The following is a 15,290-nucleotide window of genomic DNA, read 5'->3' as shown; positions in this document are numbered from 1 at the left end:
CAGGATGTACAAGCTTTATGTTTTGAATTACTGTATAACCTTCTAGATTTTAAATTCTTATGTGGAGTTGAAATTTTGCTCATAGATATTGCATCTACTGGATTAATGTCCTGCAGTATAGCTTTCCGAGCTGCACAAATACTCAGAGGATTTAATATGCATAAGGTTTGGTGATGGAGACATGCTTATCTAGTGAAGCGTATTTTTTTCCCAGGATATGGTAAGCAGTTATGAATTCCCCTTTATGTAATGCTTTATTCATAACTTAATTCAAATTGCACAAAACACACTAGATTTTGTACTCAAAATATCTGTTTGAAAACTATGCTATTTCAGTCTTCACTATTGTGTATCATCAAAAATACATCTTTACAATTCCACCCTGGTTTACACTGGACCACGGCATTTTTTCTTCTTCCTTTCTAATTACTAAAAGAACTTGGTGAAATTTTTACAAAAGTGTATCTTAGACTGTTTGGCAAACAACATTTAGTAAACAACATTGCAGTCAAAACCCATTGCTGCTTAGCAAAACTCTGCAGTCTTTACTTACTGTCACCATGGCAAAGCAAAGGCCCCACTTTGTAAGCCGCCTCAGAATTTGGTCTGTCAGTATCTGTGATCACAATTTCAGTTACTGGTAGATGCTCTTTGTAGGAGAGGAATCCAGTATCATTAGTCCTGGAAAGGTAAAACAAAAGCCACAGCTCTCCTAAATATTTCTGACAAACATTTTGTTATCATGCACACATTGCTGGGGAAAACAAAAGAATTAAGTTATGAAAAGACACACTGCATAACTCTATGGGTAATACAAGCAACTGTGAATACAAACATACTCTTTGATATTAATATTGTGATTATTTGACAGGACTGAAACAATTTCATGGGAAGTGGACAGTTTTATGGTTGTTCTTCTCTGCATAAGCATAAGAAAACTTTTTTGACGTAATTGGGTACCTATCAGGCTGCCTAAGATAAGTGTTTGCCCATGCCAGTAATTGTGTGTTGCAGAGGACATACTGTATTTATAATGGCCTGTCTTTTCATTATGGAATATTAAATTGCTTTGTATAACTTTCAATTAAGTCTAATTGTTTTTTTTTTTCTCCTTGACAGAAGTTAAAAAAATCAAATAGAAAAACAGGAAAATACAAAGTCATGCTGAGTGTACAGGAAAAGCAGCATATGCTACAACTCTGTAACCCGCAGAAGAGGAAATACGTAATCTAACATTCAGAGCACACACCCAGTACTTGTAACCTTAGACCAAACTCTTTGTATAAAATCTTTGTTAACTTAGTGTCAGAACTGAATTTCTAAGTTTCATAAGCACAAGTTTTGGCCCTAAAATTACTTTCCCTGAATCCATGGAAATATTCAGTCACTCAGAGCCATACCGGAAAATTCAATCTGTCCATTCAATCCATTTATAGTTGAACCTTCCCTTTAATGGGCAATGCAAATAGCTCAGAAACAACAGTACAAATTCAGAGATGGGCGGCAATCTGGAACTCACACTGTTCAGACATGAAATGTGAGACACACACCTCAGCAAGCAAGACATGTTTCTCTGGGAATGTGGTTAGGATTAGCAGTCCCCTCAGTACAACATGCACTGGGACTGAGACAACAGGAAGAGACTCCATACTTGTGCTGACTGACATTAGTGATTTTTCTCCTCTCCCCCCTCCCTTTACTAACATCACCATCTTTCTCCCATACACAATATCTGATTATCTGTCTTGAGCACAGTGCACACAAATGTACTTTTAAATTTTTTTCCAGAAACCCTTTTCCTAAGTGAGGAATATAAAACATTTAAAAAAAAACCCACACGTGAATTTTTGATGAGGTGAGATATTGCAGATTTCCAATTCAGAACTGAAAAAAAGTCAAAACACTGAAAGTGTTTGCTTCAATAAAGCTGTGTTGCAAATAAAGGGAAACTGAATAGAAACTAGCTTACCTCTTCTGCAGAGTGAATTTGCATTTCTGTGGATCTTTAAGAACAGATTTTTAAAGAAAATATCTTTTTTATTTTAGACTTTGAGACTTGAAATTTTTGATTAGTCAAAAAAGGATTTTTATAGCTAAATCTATGTCCAACCTATGAAATAAGATAGATTTCGCTATGAAACGAGAATGTAAAAACCTATATTTACAAAACCACACTGTGTGTAACTCTGGTTTTCTGTGCTGAGAAAGCACCTCAAAAAAGCACAGCTTCTACCTATTTTTTCCATCCTATGAGCAGTATTGAGTCAACTGATTCAAACTGGTAGTCTCCAGGGAACCAAACGTTACATTAAGCACAAGTACCAAAATAAGTGTAAACATAGCCTCCATAACATTTGAGTTACTGGGATAAGTCTCCACATAAAATGAAAATAAAATGTCAAAAGTGGACATATACATAAATATAAAACAAGAGGGGTTTTCTTCAATGTAACACACAATGTAAGAGTTCCATATTTTCAATCTAATACGCTCATCAACATATGCAAATTACTCAAACTGGTTATAGTAAAGAAATGCATGTCATCCTCTACTTTATTTACAAGTATGCTACCATTATAAATTAACCTATGTATGTGAGCATGGATTAAATGAATGATAAAACTGAGAAAGAGTGTATTACGTATACTAGCAACTACTCAAAATCCTGTCCCAAAGTGTATGCATACTTTAACTCTTACTTTGCTGTTGGGAATCAAAAATTGTTTGTGGTTTTGTACAGCACAATAATAGGAAAATTCCTAGTGTTCTCTGTAATTGTTTAATCTCTTTATTGGAATGAACGCAACATATGCATATACCACTCTGTAAGCTTTACTACAGATATAAGTTCTTTTCCTACAGAAACTTCTGAAGCTTGTGAAGAATTATTCTTTGACTAACTCTTGTTGTATTTTCATTTCTGTGTCTACTAAGTTCCCGGCTCATGATGAGAGAATAAATATTTTCCAACTAAATTCACTAGTTGTTTCTTTAAAGGAAGGGTGGATATCTAGCTTGGGGAGAAAATAATGTATTGCTTCTTTTTGTATACATGAGGATGTTCCTAAGTACCTTCCTTATATTTTTACTTTTTCGAAAACCAGATGTTGATACATTTATTAACATGCATGTATTAACCTACTTACTGAATTGGATTTATATAAGTTAAATATGCTTTACAAGTTTAAAAGCTTAAAAGTGTCTTCATTTGAAAAGTCCCTGTTTGCTTTATAAAGTCCTATACTGCACCGGAGCTATTGTTGAGAGAACTGTCTGATCCTCTTAAGTGAAAAGTCAGGTTCAGATTGGACATTGTAACAGGAATGCATCTCTTATGTTATTTATTTGAATGGGATCACAAATAACATCAGAGAATTTCAAGTACAAGTGGAAGTTCTACATTTTAGAAATCCTTCTGTTCCCTTAGACTTGGATTCCATGTGAGTGCTTTGCTTTCCTGATGGCAAAGGTTTTGCTTTCCTGATGGCCAATTTTAATTATCTAAGTTGTAGATGACAAAAAAGGAAGTAAGAAATCTAAACTTAAAAGTGTTTAAGATTATGCTAAAAATTAACTTACTTTTTCCAAGAACATTTTATTTTAGCTTTAATTACTTTCACTATTCTAAAACTAACTGAAGTTGTACTAAGGACCAGAGCTAACATCTTAATATATAACATGCAATATACTAAAAAACTAGAAAGTATCTTTGTAAAATTAAACTCTCCCCAAAATTCAGAGTGAAAGAATTAGCAATAATAATATATATAGTTATAATTTTGTGAGAAAATAAGTTCTATATCAAAGAAGCAGGTGACAGAATGGTGTTTTAAATGTAGTAAGACCTGAATATTTTCTTTATTTACTTTCCAGGAAAAAGTGTTGTGAATAAGCAACAGTAAAAAGTCACCATTCATCTCTGTCCGCATCACAGTTGCAGTAATACTGGGAATCAATGCAGCTCCCCTCTAATCCACAAGCACATTTTTGTACAGCAGGCAAGGAACCTCCCCAGTAAGTCTGTGTTTCATTGGTTCTTCCAATCCACCAGCTCAGTGGCATCCCATCTAAAAGGTAGGTTAGAGAAAATCAGTGCTCAGTCTTGTCTCCTACTTCTCCTAGTTTTTCTCATCCAAAAATTTTTCCAAAAGTTTAAACAAAGAAAAATCACCCTCAAATCTAAAAACCTTAAACAACAATTGGAAAAAAATTACTACCTTTACTTGATAAGTAATTACTCATTTTAATACTTCGTTACCAGGTATTAAATGATTGTCACAGGTTTTTGCTTGCATTAGTGGAAAAGGGAACTCAGAGTCCCTAGCTCAGCCAGCCATGATATTAGAATCATTTATCTTAAGCAGTCCATTTTTATAATTCATTTTAAAATGGTCCATGAAAAAGGAGATACCATCACCCTGAAAATCAAGGTAGTTTATATTCCCAAGCAAAGATCAATTTCAGATCATGGATCTACCAGCAAGAGAATGAGAAGAGTTACAGAAAAAGCTATGCAGAAAAGGTCTCATCCTGCTAGCAAGAGTACTACAGAGTACTACTACCTGTGTCTGTGATAAACATTAAGCAGCTGAATAGTGGTGTTAATCAGAAATGGCCAAGGACAGCTGTTAGGTCACAGGCAGCAGATTCAGGATCTATATACTCAGAGACAGCAGAAATCATGTTAATGGTGCCCCCATAAGCAAGTTGATGGATCTGGTGAACAGAAGTGAGGTTTCCCAGGACTACTACATCTCTGTGTGGTGCATCCAGTCAGCATTGTTTGTAGCAAAATGATAAAACTAGATGTTTCCTTAATGTTGCAGTACTGCAGATTAAGCTTAAAGATGCTGACAGGCAAGCACAGCAGCAGAAAATATATACAGAATAGGTAAAAGATATGAAGCATGAAGATAAACCATCTCAAATGAGAAGGAAGAAGGGTGACAGATGCAATGCATGAAAGTCAAGGCATGAGAAGAAATAAAGTACTGTTGAATTATAGAGTTTCCTATAGATGCACTTCTTTTTGCTGCTGTTGGATCTCCAAGTTTTCAGCAGCAAGCCCCTACAAAGAAGCTGGAATTTATCCTAGTCTCAACTTTACTTACAACTGCCACTGCTTATTAAACCTCACTGTTAGAGAAGACCTCTGTTACGCTGACAATCTCTCAGATCGTGAACATATTGACTGCATTCATTACCACACAACTGTCGGCCCAGCAGGCCAAAAAACAGTGTGAGCAGTTTCTGGAAAAGTCAAACTTGCATAATGGCATCAATGTCCAATATTAGTGTTTGTGTTTGCAAGCCATCACAGGAGGAAGAAAACCTAGACACAGTTTATAAATAATTTATCAGACAACACTTTAAAAAGCTTCCAACAACTAAGACTGTAAAAAGCAGAATATTTCTGCTGTTTCAACAGCATGCCTTAGCTTTATATTTTAGTCATGAATTAGTATTCCCAGTTTTCACTGGGGACACTGTGCCATGTTTAAAAGCTGGTCTCAGTTATTTGTTCATACAGCAGGGTGAGGAGAGAGTATTTACCAAAATGCTGCAAGTTCATACTGATTAGCCCAGATTGTTATCCCTGCTTTGGCAGAAATATTGCCTAAAGAAAATAAATCTATTAATTAAAATGTCTAGAAATTTCTTCATCATGATCACATAAAAGTATTAACAGGTGACTTCTTTAGTGGCATCATTTGCAAAGGCTATCCAGGCCGATTGAATTTATTGTGTTCTTAAAACATAGTCACTTAAGAATCACTATGTGGACTTCATGTTCCAAAAAATATTTCATGTGACCATCATCAAATTTTGTACTTGTCAGGCGTAGCTAGTGGAGATTATAGACAGCAGAAGTGGGAGGGATTGAATTGAGCAGGCAATTTGGTAATGTACCTCTTCGCGTTGTGCTCCTAATAAATGAAACAGAACAAACTTATTTCAGTAAAATGTTATTTGAATTTTCTTTCAACGTCAGATATGCTTCAGTTATTAGCTATGTGTGACTGATTGCTTTTTGTTTGTTTTGTAATTCTGACTACAAAACATTCAAAGAAACATGCATAAAAATCAGAAGCAAACACATAAAGGTGATCTTCACTTGGTGAAGACTATGTTCATATGCTGAATAGATGAAATAACTAAGTCAGGAAGTCCAAAATTTCAAATTAGATCACTTTATCTTCCTAAACTTCCCTCACACTTTTAAAACATTTGTATTCCAAACAGAATTCTTATTTAGCTCTCTGAACCCTCCTACATAGACTGAGCATCCTATAATATTTAACTATAATTTACACTTAAAATTGCAATGTCCTTACAAAAATTTCTAATGAAACTTCTAAAATTTATGGTACTATGTCACACAGAGATACTAAATGTTAGGATGCATACCTGCTGAAGCAACCTCAATATTACATGCTTCACATAAAATTAGGTGAGAAAGATATTTCCAAAGCTCTCAAAAATACAGAACTATATTTTTCGGCAACAGTTTTAAATATGAAAATATTACTTTTCAAAGACAAGTAATATGTTCTGTCTTCTCTCCATACCTTTCAGTAGAAAGATATATCTTGAAGAAAAAAGACATGAAAACAACAAAGGATCCCTAATTCCTCTTTTTTTCCCCCCAGCTCTCTGATATCTGGTGATAAAAGGAAAAAGTATTTCATGGGGTGATATGACCTTAAAATTTTCAAAATATACTGGAATTCTTCCTTTCCATGATATCGTCAAGATCTAAATTCATATTTGTAGAAACAAAAAGATGATAAATTGGAGGATATTTGAAAACTTACTCTCACAGCTTCAGAGACAAAAGCCCAGGGTTTACATTTTATTTTGTTCAAAGACTAAAAATCTTTACCAGACTAAAAATATTTTAGCATATATTTACAATAGACTGTCAGTTTAGATGCATCCCAGTTTTAACTAGGCCTTATCTAGGAATTGCCAGTTTTGCTTAACAGTAGATTGCTTGACTGCTTCTGAAACTGTACAGGTGTCTTTGAGAAATCAGTACTGAAAAAAGCTAATTCTGTAAATACATCTGCACTACAGTGTTGTGCTGCACTAGATATCTGGTCTATACAACCTAAAGGTGAATCAGTCAGGTTTCCTTTAGCTACAGCCACTACAGTGATCACTGTGTAACTATAATCCTAATCTTCCACAATTTATCAAACATGTTGGATGCCTACATGCACCAAGATTTTGGAAGAAGTGGCTGATACTCCAGAAGGTTAAGCTGCTATCCAGAGGGACTTTGACAGGCTGAAAATAATGGACTGACAGGAATGTCATGGAGTTCGACAAGGGGACTTGCAAAGACCTGCACGTGGGGAGAAACAACCACAGGCAGCAATGCTGGGGCCCACCGAAATTGACAGCAGTTTGTTAGAAGAGGGCCTGGGGGTGCTAGTGGACAGAAGGTTGAATGTGAGCAGGCAATGTGCACATCCTGGGCTGCATTAGGGGGTTGAGGTTTTGCCAGCAGGTTGAGGGAAGTGATCCTTCCCCTCCATTCAGCACAGGTGAGGCAGCACCTGGATAATTGTATCAACTTCTGCACTGTCCATTATAAAACAAAGACGGAAATACTGGAGACACCCCAAGGAAGGGCCACAGAGATGGTTGTGGGACAGAAGCACCTCTCCTGTGAGGAAAGGCTGGGAGAGCAGGAACTGCTTAGCCTGGAAAATAGAAGGTTCAGGGGGATCTTATCAATGTATATAAATACCTGAAGGGAGGGTGTAAAGACAATGGAGACAGGCTCTTTCCAACAGTGCCCAGAGACAGTACAAGAGGCAAAGGACACAAAGTGACACATGGGACATTCTGTATGACTATTGGGAAAATTTTTTTTCACTGTAAGGGGGACTGAGCACTGGCACAGGTTGCCCAGAGAGACTATGGAGTCTCCATCCTTGGAGACATTCAAAAGCCAGATGGACTTAGTCCTGGGCAACTAACTCTAGGTGGCCCTGCTTGAGCTGGGTTGTTAGACCACATGACCTCTAGAGCTCCGTTCCAATCTCAGACACTCAGTGATTTGTGATTCTGTGATTCTAAGACTGTGCAAACTCATACTATTGATGCTGATGAGGTTCAGATACTGAAAACAACGCCTATTTCCGTGGATAATCTAGGTGCACTGATGACTGAGTTCCCTGACAAAAGTACCAGCACATATGTTCCAGAAAAAAACCACTTTTTTCCTTCTTCTTGCAGGTGAGGCTTAGCCCTTCAAAAGCAAAGAGCAGTCTACATCTACAAAGGTGCATCTGCTTTTCCTCCCAGGAACTTTATCTGGTTTTACTCTTACTGTGACTGAATGGGTCAAAAAGGATCTGTCTTTATTAAAACATCAACCATGGCCACTATCCTTGAACTAAAAAGGGGCAGATCTAAATCCTGGAATGTAAAAATCTAAATTTTATTTTAAGGAAGTGATTTGAATTAAGAATGTTAGAAAAGATAAGGCAAAATTAATAGATCCTCTAAACAGTTATATATTGTGGCTTTTGTTCCTTTCAGAGGGAAACATAAACCCTCTCTTTAGTAAATAGTGTTTTTCATCCCTATGTCACAAGACACAGTGTTGCTTTTTTTAAAGCAGCCTCACTGCAGAAGCCAAGACCGACCATCACTAGATCCTAGCTTTCTCTTACATCAAAGCTTTCTCTTTCAGAACAGACTAAAGCCCACTCTTCAGTGGAATGGCAAGTTGCATTTAGTGCAGTCTTTGGCAGCGTTTAAACAAAGAACAATTTTAGAAAGACTGTAGAACTCACAAATAACTTTCCCATGCCTGTTTACTCCTAGTGTTCAGAACTCTAAATTTTAGATGGCTTACCACAATTGACTGATTGCACTCTTTTAGCTCTCTTGAGAAACCTGCATTTCTCTGCAATGTTGAATCACACACACACAAGAAAAAAAAAAAAGTAGAAACTCCTGCTTGCCTGGGTCTTTCTGTCTCTTCTTTGACCTAATTTTTTTTCATGGTTTCCAGCCTGATCACTCTGCTGAAACTGGTGAGTTGAGAAGGTGGGAGTCCTTTTTTTGGTTTTCACTCAATCTATGTGACAGTTAAATAGTCAAAAGATATTAAATACCTAGAGAGCACAATCTTGAAACCCTCTGCATGGTATAAACAAGGCTTTTGGATAGCTAGCCATAACTTTAATTTGGAGTCCATAGGTAAAAGGGAAGCTCAATGGGAGATGTTAAGCAGTAGGTTAATGTTTTATGCTGTGGAGATGTTTTCAAGCAGATATTCTGTTGAGAGTGAATTTTAGTCTAAGGAGTCCAGTGACATAATTAATAAGAAATAATATGTAAGGAAAGAGTTTAGAGACAGAGATAGTGACTTTTACACTCAGAGGCCTGCTTAGTAGGAAAGAATGCCAAAAAATCAATTTGAGCAGTTTCATTGTTTCTGGCAGTCAAGTCAAAAAATATCACTTAGGTTTTCAAAATACAGTAAACAATGAGATTCTTACTTTTATATTATTTACAATACTTAGAATGGATTTTTATGGTAAAGTCTGTTCACTGCAGCTCTCTGTCAGAGAAAGTTAATATTTAAGTAGACTACATAACTTCATTTTTCTTCGAGTACACCAGAGGATCTCCATTCATTTTTCTCATAAAACAATTATACTTTTTTCAATAATCCACATTTTAACTAATGCTTTTCTTTTATGCATGGTTATGTTGGACAGTGGAAATTTAATGTTATTGATGCTTTTTGTCAAGCACTCACAATATATACATTAAGTGATCAAAAATATTCAGTGATAAACTTCTGCTGATATCTGTGCACTAATCTGTGTTCTTTTAAGGAGACATTTCCTCAGTAATTCCTTCATTAAAATTTAAAAATCCCTGGAAGGCAGAAAAACATTAGCTCTGATAATAATAATCTCTGTTAATTTAAAAGACATGAGAGAAGTTAACTTTGAGAGCACTTAATTCTGTGAATGAATATCATTATAAATTGACATCTTTGTTTTTCTGGTTCAAATAACTCTCGACAACTTAAGGGAAACTGAGTACTAGATATCTGAAGTAGTTCAAACTCTGTGGTAACAAAATTCCATAACCTTGATAGAAATAAATACCTTCAGTAGTCAGTAAAATAAAATGCACTATGCAAGATAATAAGTTTTGTCTACTTTACTTACCTTGCTTATCTAAAAGCCTTGATTTTTTGCAGTGGTAAGCAAGCTCCTGTTCACAGTGCTCTGCATGGTTAATTGTAGCCTGAAGCTGGTCTAGGCTGGCAGAGTACTTGAAAAACACAGTGTGGGGGTTCTCTCGATTAGCGTTTTTGACTCTGGTTAGGTTGGTGATGTTATGCTGTATAATTGTCCACGTTGTATCTTTCAAAACGCATGTGAAAAGTAATAAAGAATGACAAATAGCTGCATAAGTTGGTAATGGAAAGGGAATGTATGATGAAATCAACCAAACTTTAAGATGACTTCTTTGATCACAAAAAGTGCTTTTGGGCACATGAAACAGAGACATAAATCACTAGGCATAAATGAAAACAATTAATCATTATTTCTATTTATAAGTAGATTATCGTACCATGACTGTAACAGGTATTCAGATTGTTATGATTATTGAATAAGGAAACAGTAAGTTAAAACACCCAAATAATTGTCTCTGAAATAAGATATAGTTTACTTGGTAAAATGCAATAAAAAAATAGAAAGAAATAATACTCACTATTGTTACTTTTCCCAGGCTTAAATTGTTTATAAAATAACACTAAATTCTATCCTAGATTCTAGCTACATTACATATATTACTATAATTTGTATTAATTTGTGTGAGAAAATAACCTACAATCTTTTCTATTATACAAAGATGCAAAAGTAGCTTGCAAATACTGTATTTACTATAAAACTCAGATTATGTGAAGGTGAGTTATTCTAGCTATCTAAATTCAAATAGGAGTCATTACTTGAAGTACTATTCAAAACCTGTATTTAGTCAAGGGCTAAGAATCACAGCTTCCAAAGTTCAATAGAAAGTTGGTTCCAAACACCTGAAGTAATACTAATTTATGGCACCCACCATGGTTTGCCCACTTGACTTGGTACTAGTTCAGAACTGTGAGCTGCATTTCCTTAAAACACACATGCTGTTAAGTCGACTTTTAGCTCAGATACTGCTGGGTAAGGCAACTATGTACTTCTTTCCATTGTGTAGGCAGGTCTTATTATTAATGTAAACTGGGGGTGTGCAAAATATTACCGAAATATTTATTCCAGAAGCAATAGAACTGTATCTACAAGATTTTTTTGCATGAGTCACTAGTAAATATTCAGTACTCCAAACAGGATTTCTGGAAAATACGTTCTGAAGTAATGCTCTTGTAATAAAAGAGCAGAAAAGGCTTGCATATAAATATACATATAATTCAAATGGTAGAATAATAAACAATATGTTCTATATTTATAGAAAGTATATGCTGTGAAACAGACTTACTCCAACTTGGTGCCATGTTGTTTACACTAAGCAACAAAGCAGTTCAATAGCTTTCCAGATACATTAATACTTCACAAATATTCTTTCATTAAAAGTCTTCTTTTAACTTCCTACAGCAATTATGGAAAACATTTTTAACTGCAAGAACTTACTACAATGCAAAACCACACGGATCAACTACTAAAACTGATGTTACAATACTTCCATGAAGGCATTACTTTAAAAACTACCAGAGGCCATAGGCTTTGTATTTACTTTGAGACTAGAAAAATAATTTTCCTGTACTTTGAGACACAGGAAGGATGAAACTGGCTGTCACCATAGCACAGGAATGCATTGGTCACTCTGTCCCATAGTTTGCATAAAAGGAAATGTAACATCAGACAGCCTGCTTGGGATTACAGAGATTACTTCCTCCATGTTCTCCAAAATATGAATTGCCTGAAATATTGTGGGCTGATAAAGGCTTATTTGATTCTGCTTTTTTGTACTTTTGCCAAGCCCCCTCATCTATGAATACGGAAGCACTGAGCTTATTCTGTTTCAGCCTCCACTTGCAAAGCCTGTAACCATCTGAGCCCCATGACTAAAACCCACTTCTAGGTAAGGGTGAGCACACTCCCAGTTAAAACTGGTCTGGGTCAGTCAAGTCGAGATTCATGTTCACTTCATTCTTGTATCTTAATGGTCAATATAATTTGAGTAGATATGAGAAATACTATTCTTTCTAACTTGTAGTATTGATGATAATATTTCTGACATTCTAGTAGTAGTATATCTCACTATTTAAGTCTTGTATTCTATTTCAGTAGCTGCCTACAGGCCACACATGGCTGACATTATAAGATATTTATAGAGGAGAAAGGACTCATGGTGACTTAAAGGACAAGTATTCATCAGAAATCCTAAAGGAAACATCAAGGTGAGATACCTATTCAAAAAATATTATATTAAAAGGAGTTTATTTATGAAACATTTTATAATTGTCTACCTGGTTTTTTGTCAAATTATAAAATTTTATTGAGTACATGCTAATGGTTTCAAAAAGCTGATGGCTGGAAATATAGCAAACTTAGATTTCTTTTTGTACATGCACATACACACAGTAACAAATATATCTAACAGCTATGCTGAACATAAAAATTTAAGGCAAATGGATCAGCTATCAGACTTGTCATCACACTCCCAAATTTACAAAGAAAAAGAAAAGCAGGTCACTGCAAAGTTTGGTCATCTTAACGGGCAGTTAAGCGTGGACTGTAGGCTTTTCTTTCTGAAACTGACCTCCAAGAGTAAAACCAGGAAAAGGCACCTTCCTCTCAGCTGCCTGAAAATAGAGCCCCATGAATGCCAAAGACAGGCAGTGCTGTAAGAAATGTGGGCATCTGCCTTCCCTGCCTCTGATGGGAAAAGGGAATACCAGTCATGAAGAAACTGAGAACAAAACAAATACAGAAGATTCATCCTGTCAGGCTGCATCTTGAGATGAAGAACTGATCAATGAGGTTTGCTTAATGTGGTGAATAAAGAGTGACTGAGGAAAACAGTAACAGCTGTTCATGGACACACAAGGATAAATCAGACACTACTCTGCGCCTTGGAGGGTTATACCTACTTAAAAAAAAAGTCGTCTTTCTGCCATGATTCTTTGGTGTCTTTTAGTCTCATTGGGTACTAAGATATTTCTTTTTAATGGTCTGTGCCAATGTGAAGTGTGCCCACCATGAGCTAACACAGTTCACTGTAGGAATCAAAGTCAGGAGCTGACATGGTGAGACTGGTTAAATTGCACAGACTAACTGAAATTGTAAGAATTCTATTATTTCAATACGTATAGTAGTGTATTCTTCAGATTGCTATAAAAATCAACCAATGCCACTGGCAGAGCATCCTCTCAGTTTCTCAAGAAATAGATGTGACCACAAATTGTTTACAAATCAACATCAAAAGCTTATGATAAGGTTTTTAAGTAAAGTTCTCAACTCTTAGGACGCACCTACACTAAATTCAAATATAGCTTATTCATGTAATCTAAACAGTTGTAACTGTGTAAAAATAAATCTTTCTCACATAAAACAGCAAAGTGTTGCCATTGTTTTGGCTGGGAAGCAATTAAATTCAATTAAGTCTAAGTAAAAATAAAAGGAAACAGCCACAAATAAGACAATAATAAATTGCAAAAAGACATGTAAATGTAACCTTCATTGAAAGGACATATACCAAAGGCATGCATAGACAACATCAATGGGCTTGTTAAAAAGCAGACAGACAAAATACTCTATCTAAACTCCTAGTGATATAAATGGTCAGATTCAAAGAACTGGGTGCAGAAGAGAAGGCAGGGTGCTTGAAAGTAAGGCTGTGAGAGTCCCACTGGTTACATTTGTGTTCTCCAAAAAGATCTACGCGCAGCTTGAAAAATTAAGCTTCATGTCTATATTCTTCATAACAAAGACCAGTTCTGTTTTACAATTTTTCAGAAGGCTACCAGGAAAAGTCATTAATATTCTAAAAAACATAACTTATTTCTCAGTTCCTTAAAAGTCCTCAAGAGGCTGTAGCTTCAATGAAAACAAAGCTGCTCCCCAAAAATGAACTAGTATGACATTGTCTCTATATGGAACATGCCCCATTTATGCAAAACACAACAGGAACACAGTGTTAGCTTCACAACCTGAATCTTCTTTTTATTCTAATTTCTCTGCCTAAATCTTTCCCAGTATTCTCAGCTAAGGAGTCACCTTCATTTTGTTGTGCATTAAACTTAGGAGCTACAGAGGCTTCTTACTCAATAACTCATGTTTGAATATAATGAACATGCATACAGACCCAGCTGTGAGTTAAGGAAATTTATCACCTCACCTGTCATATTACAGTATACAAGAAACGGTCTCAAGGGGCCACTTCCATCTGAATCAATATTGTAAAAGCCTGAAGTGTTCCCTCTGTGCTTATAGGCTTCACACGATTGCTCATAGATGGCTGTAAAAGAACACATTCCATCACAAATGTAATGGCATAATTTTACATTTTATTCAGGGAATTAAAAAAAAAAAAAGTGTGCAGAGCCTCTCAAGGGGGAAGAGAAGTTGTGAGTGTTCATTGCTAAAGAATAAAGAAGAAATCACATAATCAAAACTATACCTTATTTAAATTTGTAAAGCACATTTGGGGTTTTTTTATCAGGGAGGTCACAAGTGGTATTTTCAAGCATTTTCTTCCATATATCAAGCTGGAAACTTCAGGAAGGAAACCATGAAATGTGGGTGAGTAAATGGTTGTAAAAGCTACCCAGTAATGTAAATGCCAAGGGTATTACATAGACCATGGCAATCAGATTTGGAGGAAAAAAACACTAACTACCTTAACCAAATCATATTTTTGGTATTGTTGTTATTACATACAACAGAAGACAGCCAGTGTTTCTAGCCGTTTTGATTGCCTCCTGGCATTTTTGGCATTCATGCTTCTTACTTTCTTCCCTTTTTAAATGGAAGGGCAAATGACTTTTTGGAGACTGCAATAAAAGAACTAAATGAGCAAAGACAAGGTGACAGCTTCTCAGTCTCATGTCGTGTATGCTTTATAGCAGTAAAAGCCTAAAAAAAAGTCTGTGATGACATCTTTATGATCAAAAACCTGAGAGAAAGGACTTTCGAGTCCACCTCTTAGACAGGAACCACTGAAGACAATGCCACAGCTAGACAACATTAGCCTAACTTCTCCTTAACCATTATATTGACATCGAGCAGTCATACTGTTCTGGTCTT

General features: G+C 35.7%; 1 protein-coding gene across 1 annotated transcript in view; it reads right to left on the bottom strand.

The window, feature by feature from the left end:
- The window catches only part of CNTNAP4 (contactin associated protein family member 4), a 240,911-nt gene that overhangs the window by 38,743 nt on the left and 186,878 nt on the right, over positions 1–15,290 (bottom strand). Inside the window, exons 12-15 of the mRNA XM_075079004.1 lie at positions 14,383–14,502; positions 10,206–10,403; positions 3,911–4,067; positions 554–681 (exon numbers count right to left, since the gene is read on the bottom strand). Of these exons, the coding sequence (XP_074935105.1) occupies positions 554–681; positions 3,911–4,067; positions 10,206–10,403; positions 14,383–14,502 (603 nt within the window). The remainder of the gene's footprint in view (positions 1–553; positions 682–3,910; positions 4,068–10,205; positions 10,404–14,382; positions 14,503–15,290) is intronic.

This window comes from Phalacrocorax aristotelis, chromosome Z (assembly GCF_949628215.1).
Source record: "Phalacrocorax aristotelis chromosome Z, bGulAri2.1, whole genome shotgun sequence".
In the NCBI taxonomy this organism is placed as follows: domain Eukaryota; kingdom Metazoa; phylum Chordata; class Aves; order Suliformes; family Phalacrocoracidae; genus Phalacrocorax; species Phalacrocorax aristotelis.
The sequence above is the reverse complement of the archived record's forward strand: the minus strand, read 5'-3'. Positions and strand labels throughout refer to the sequence as shown.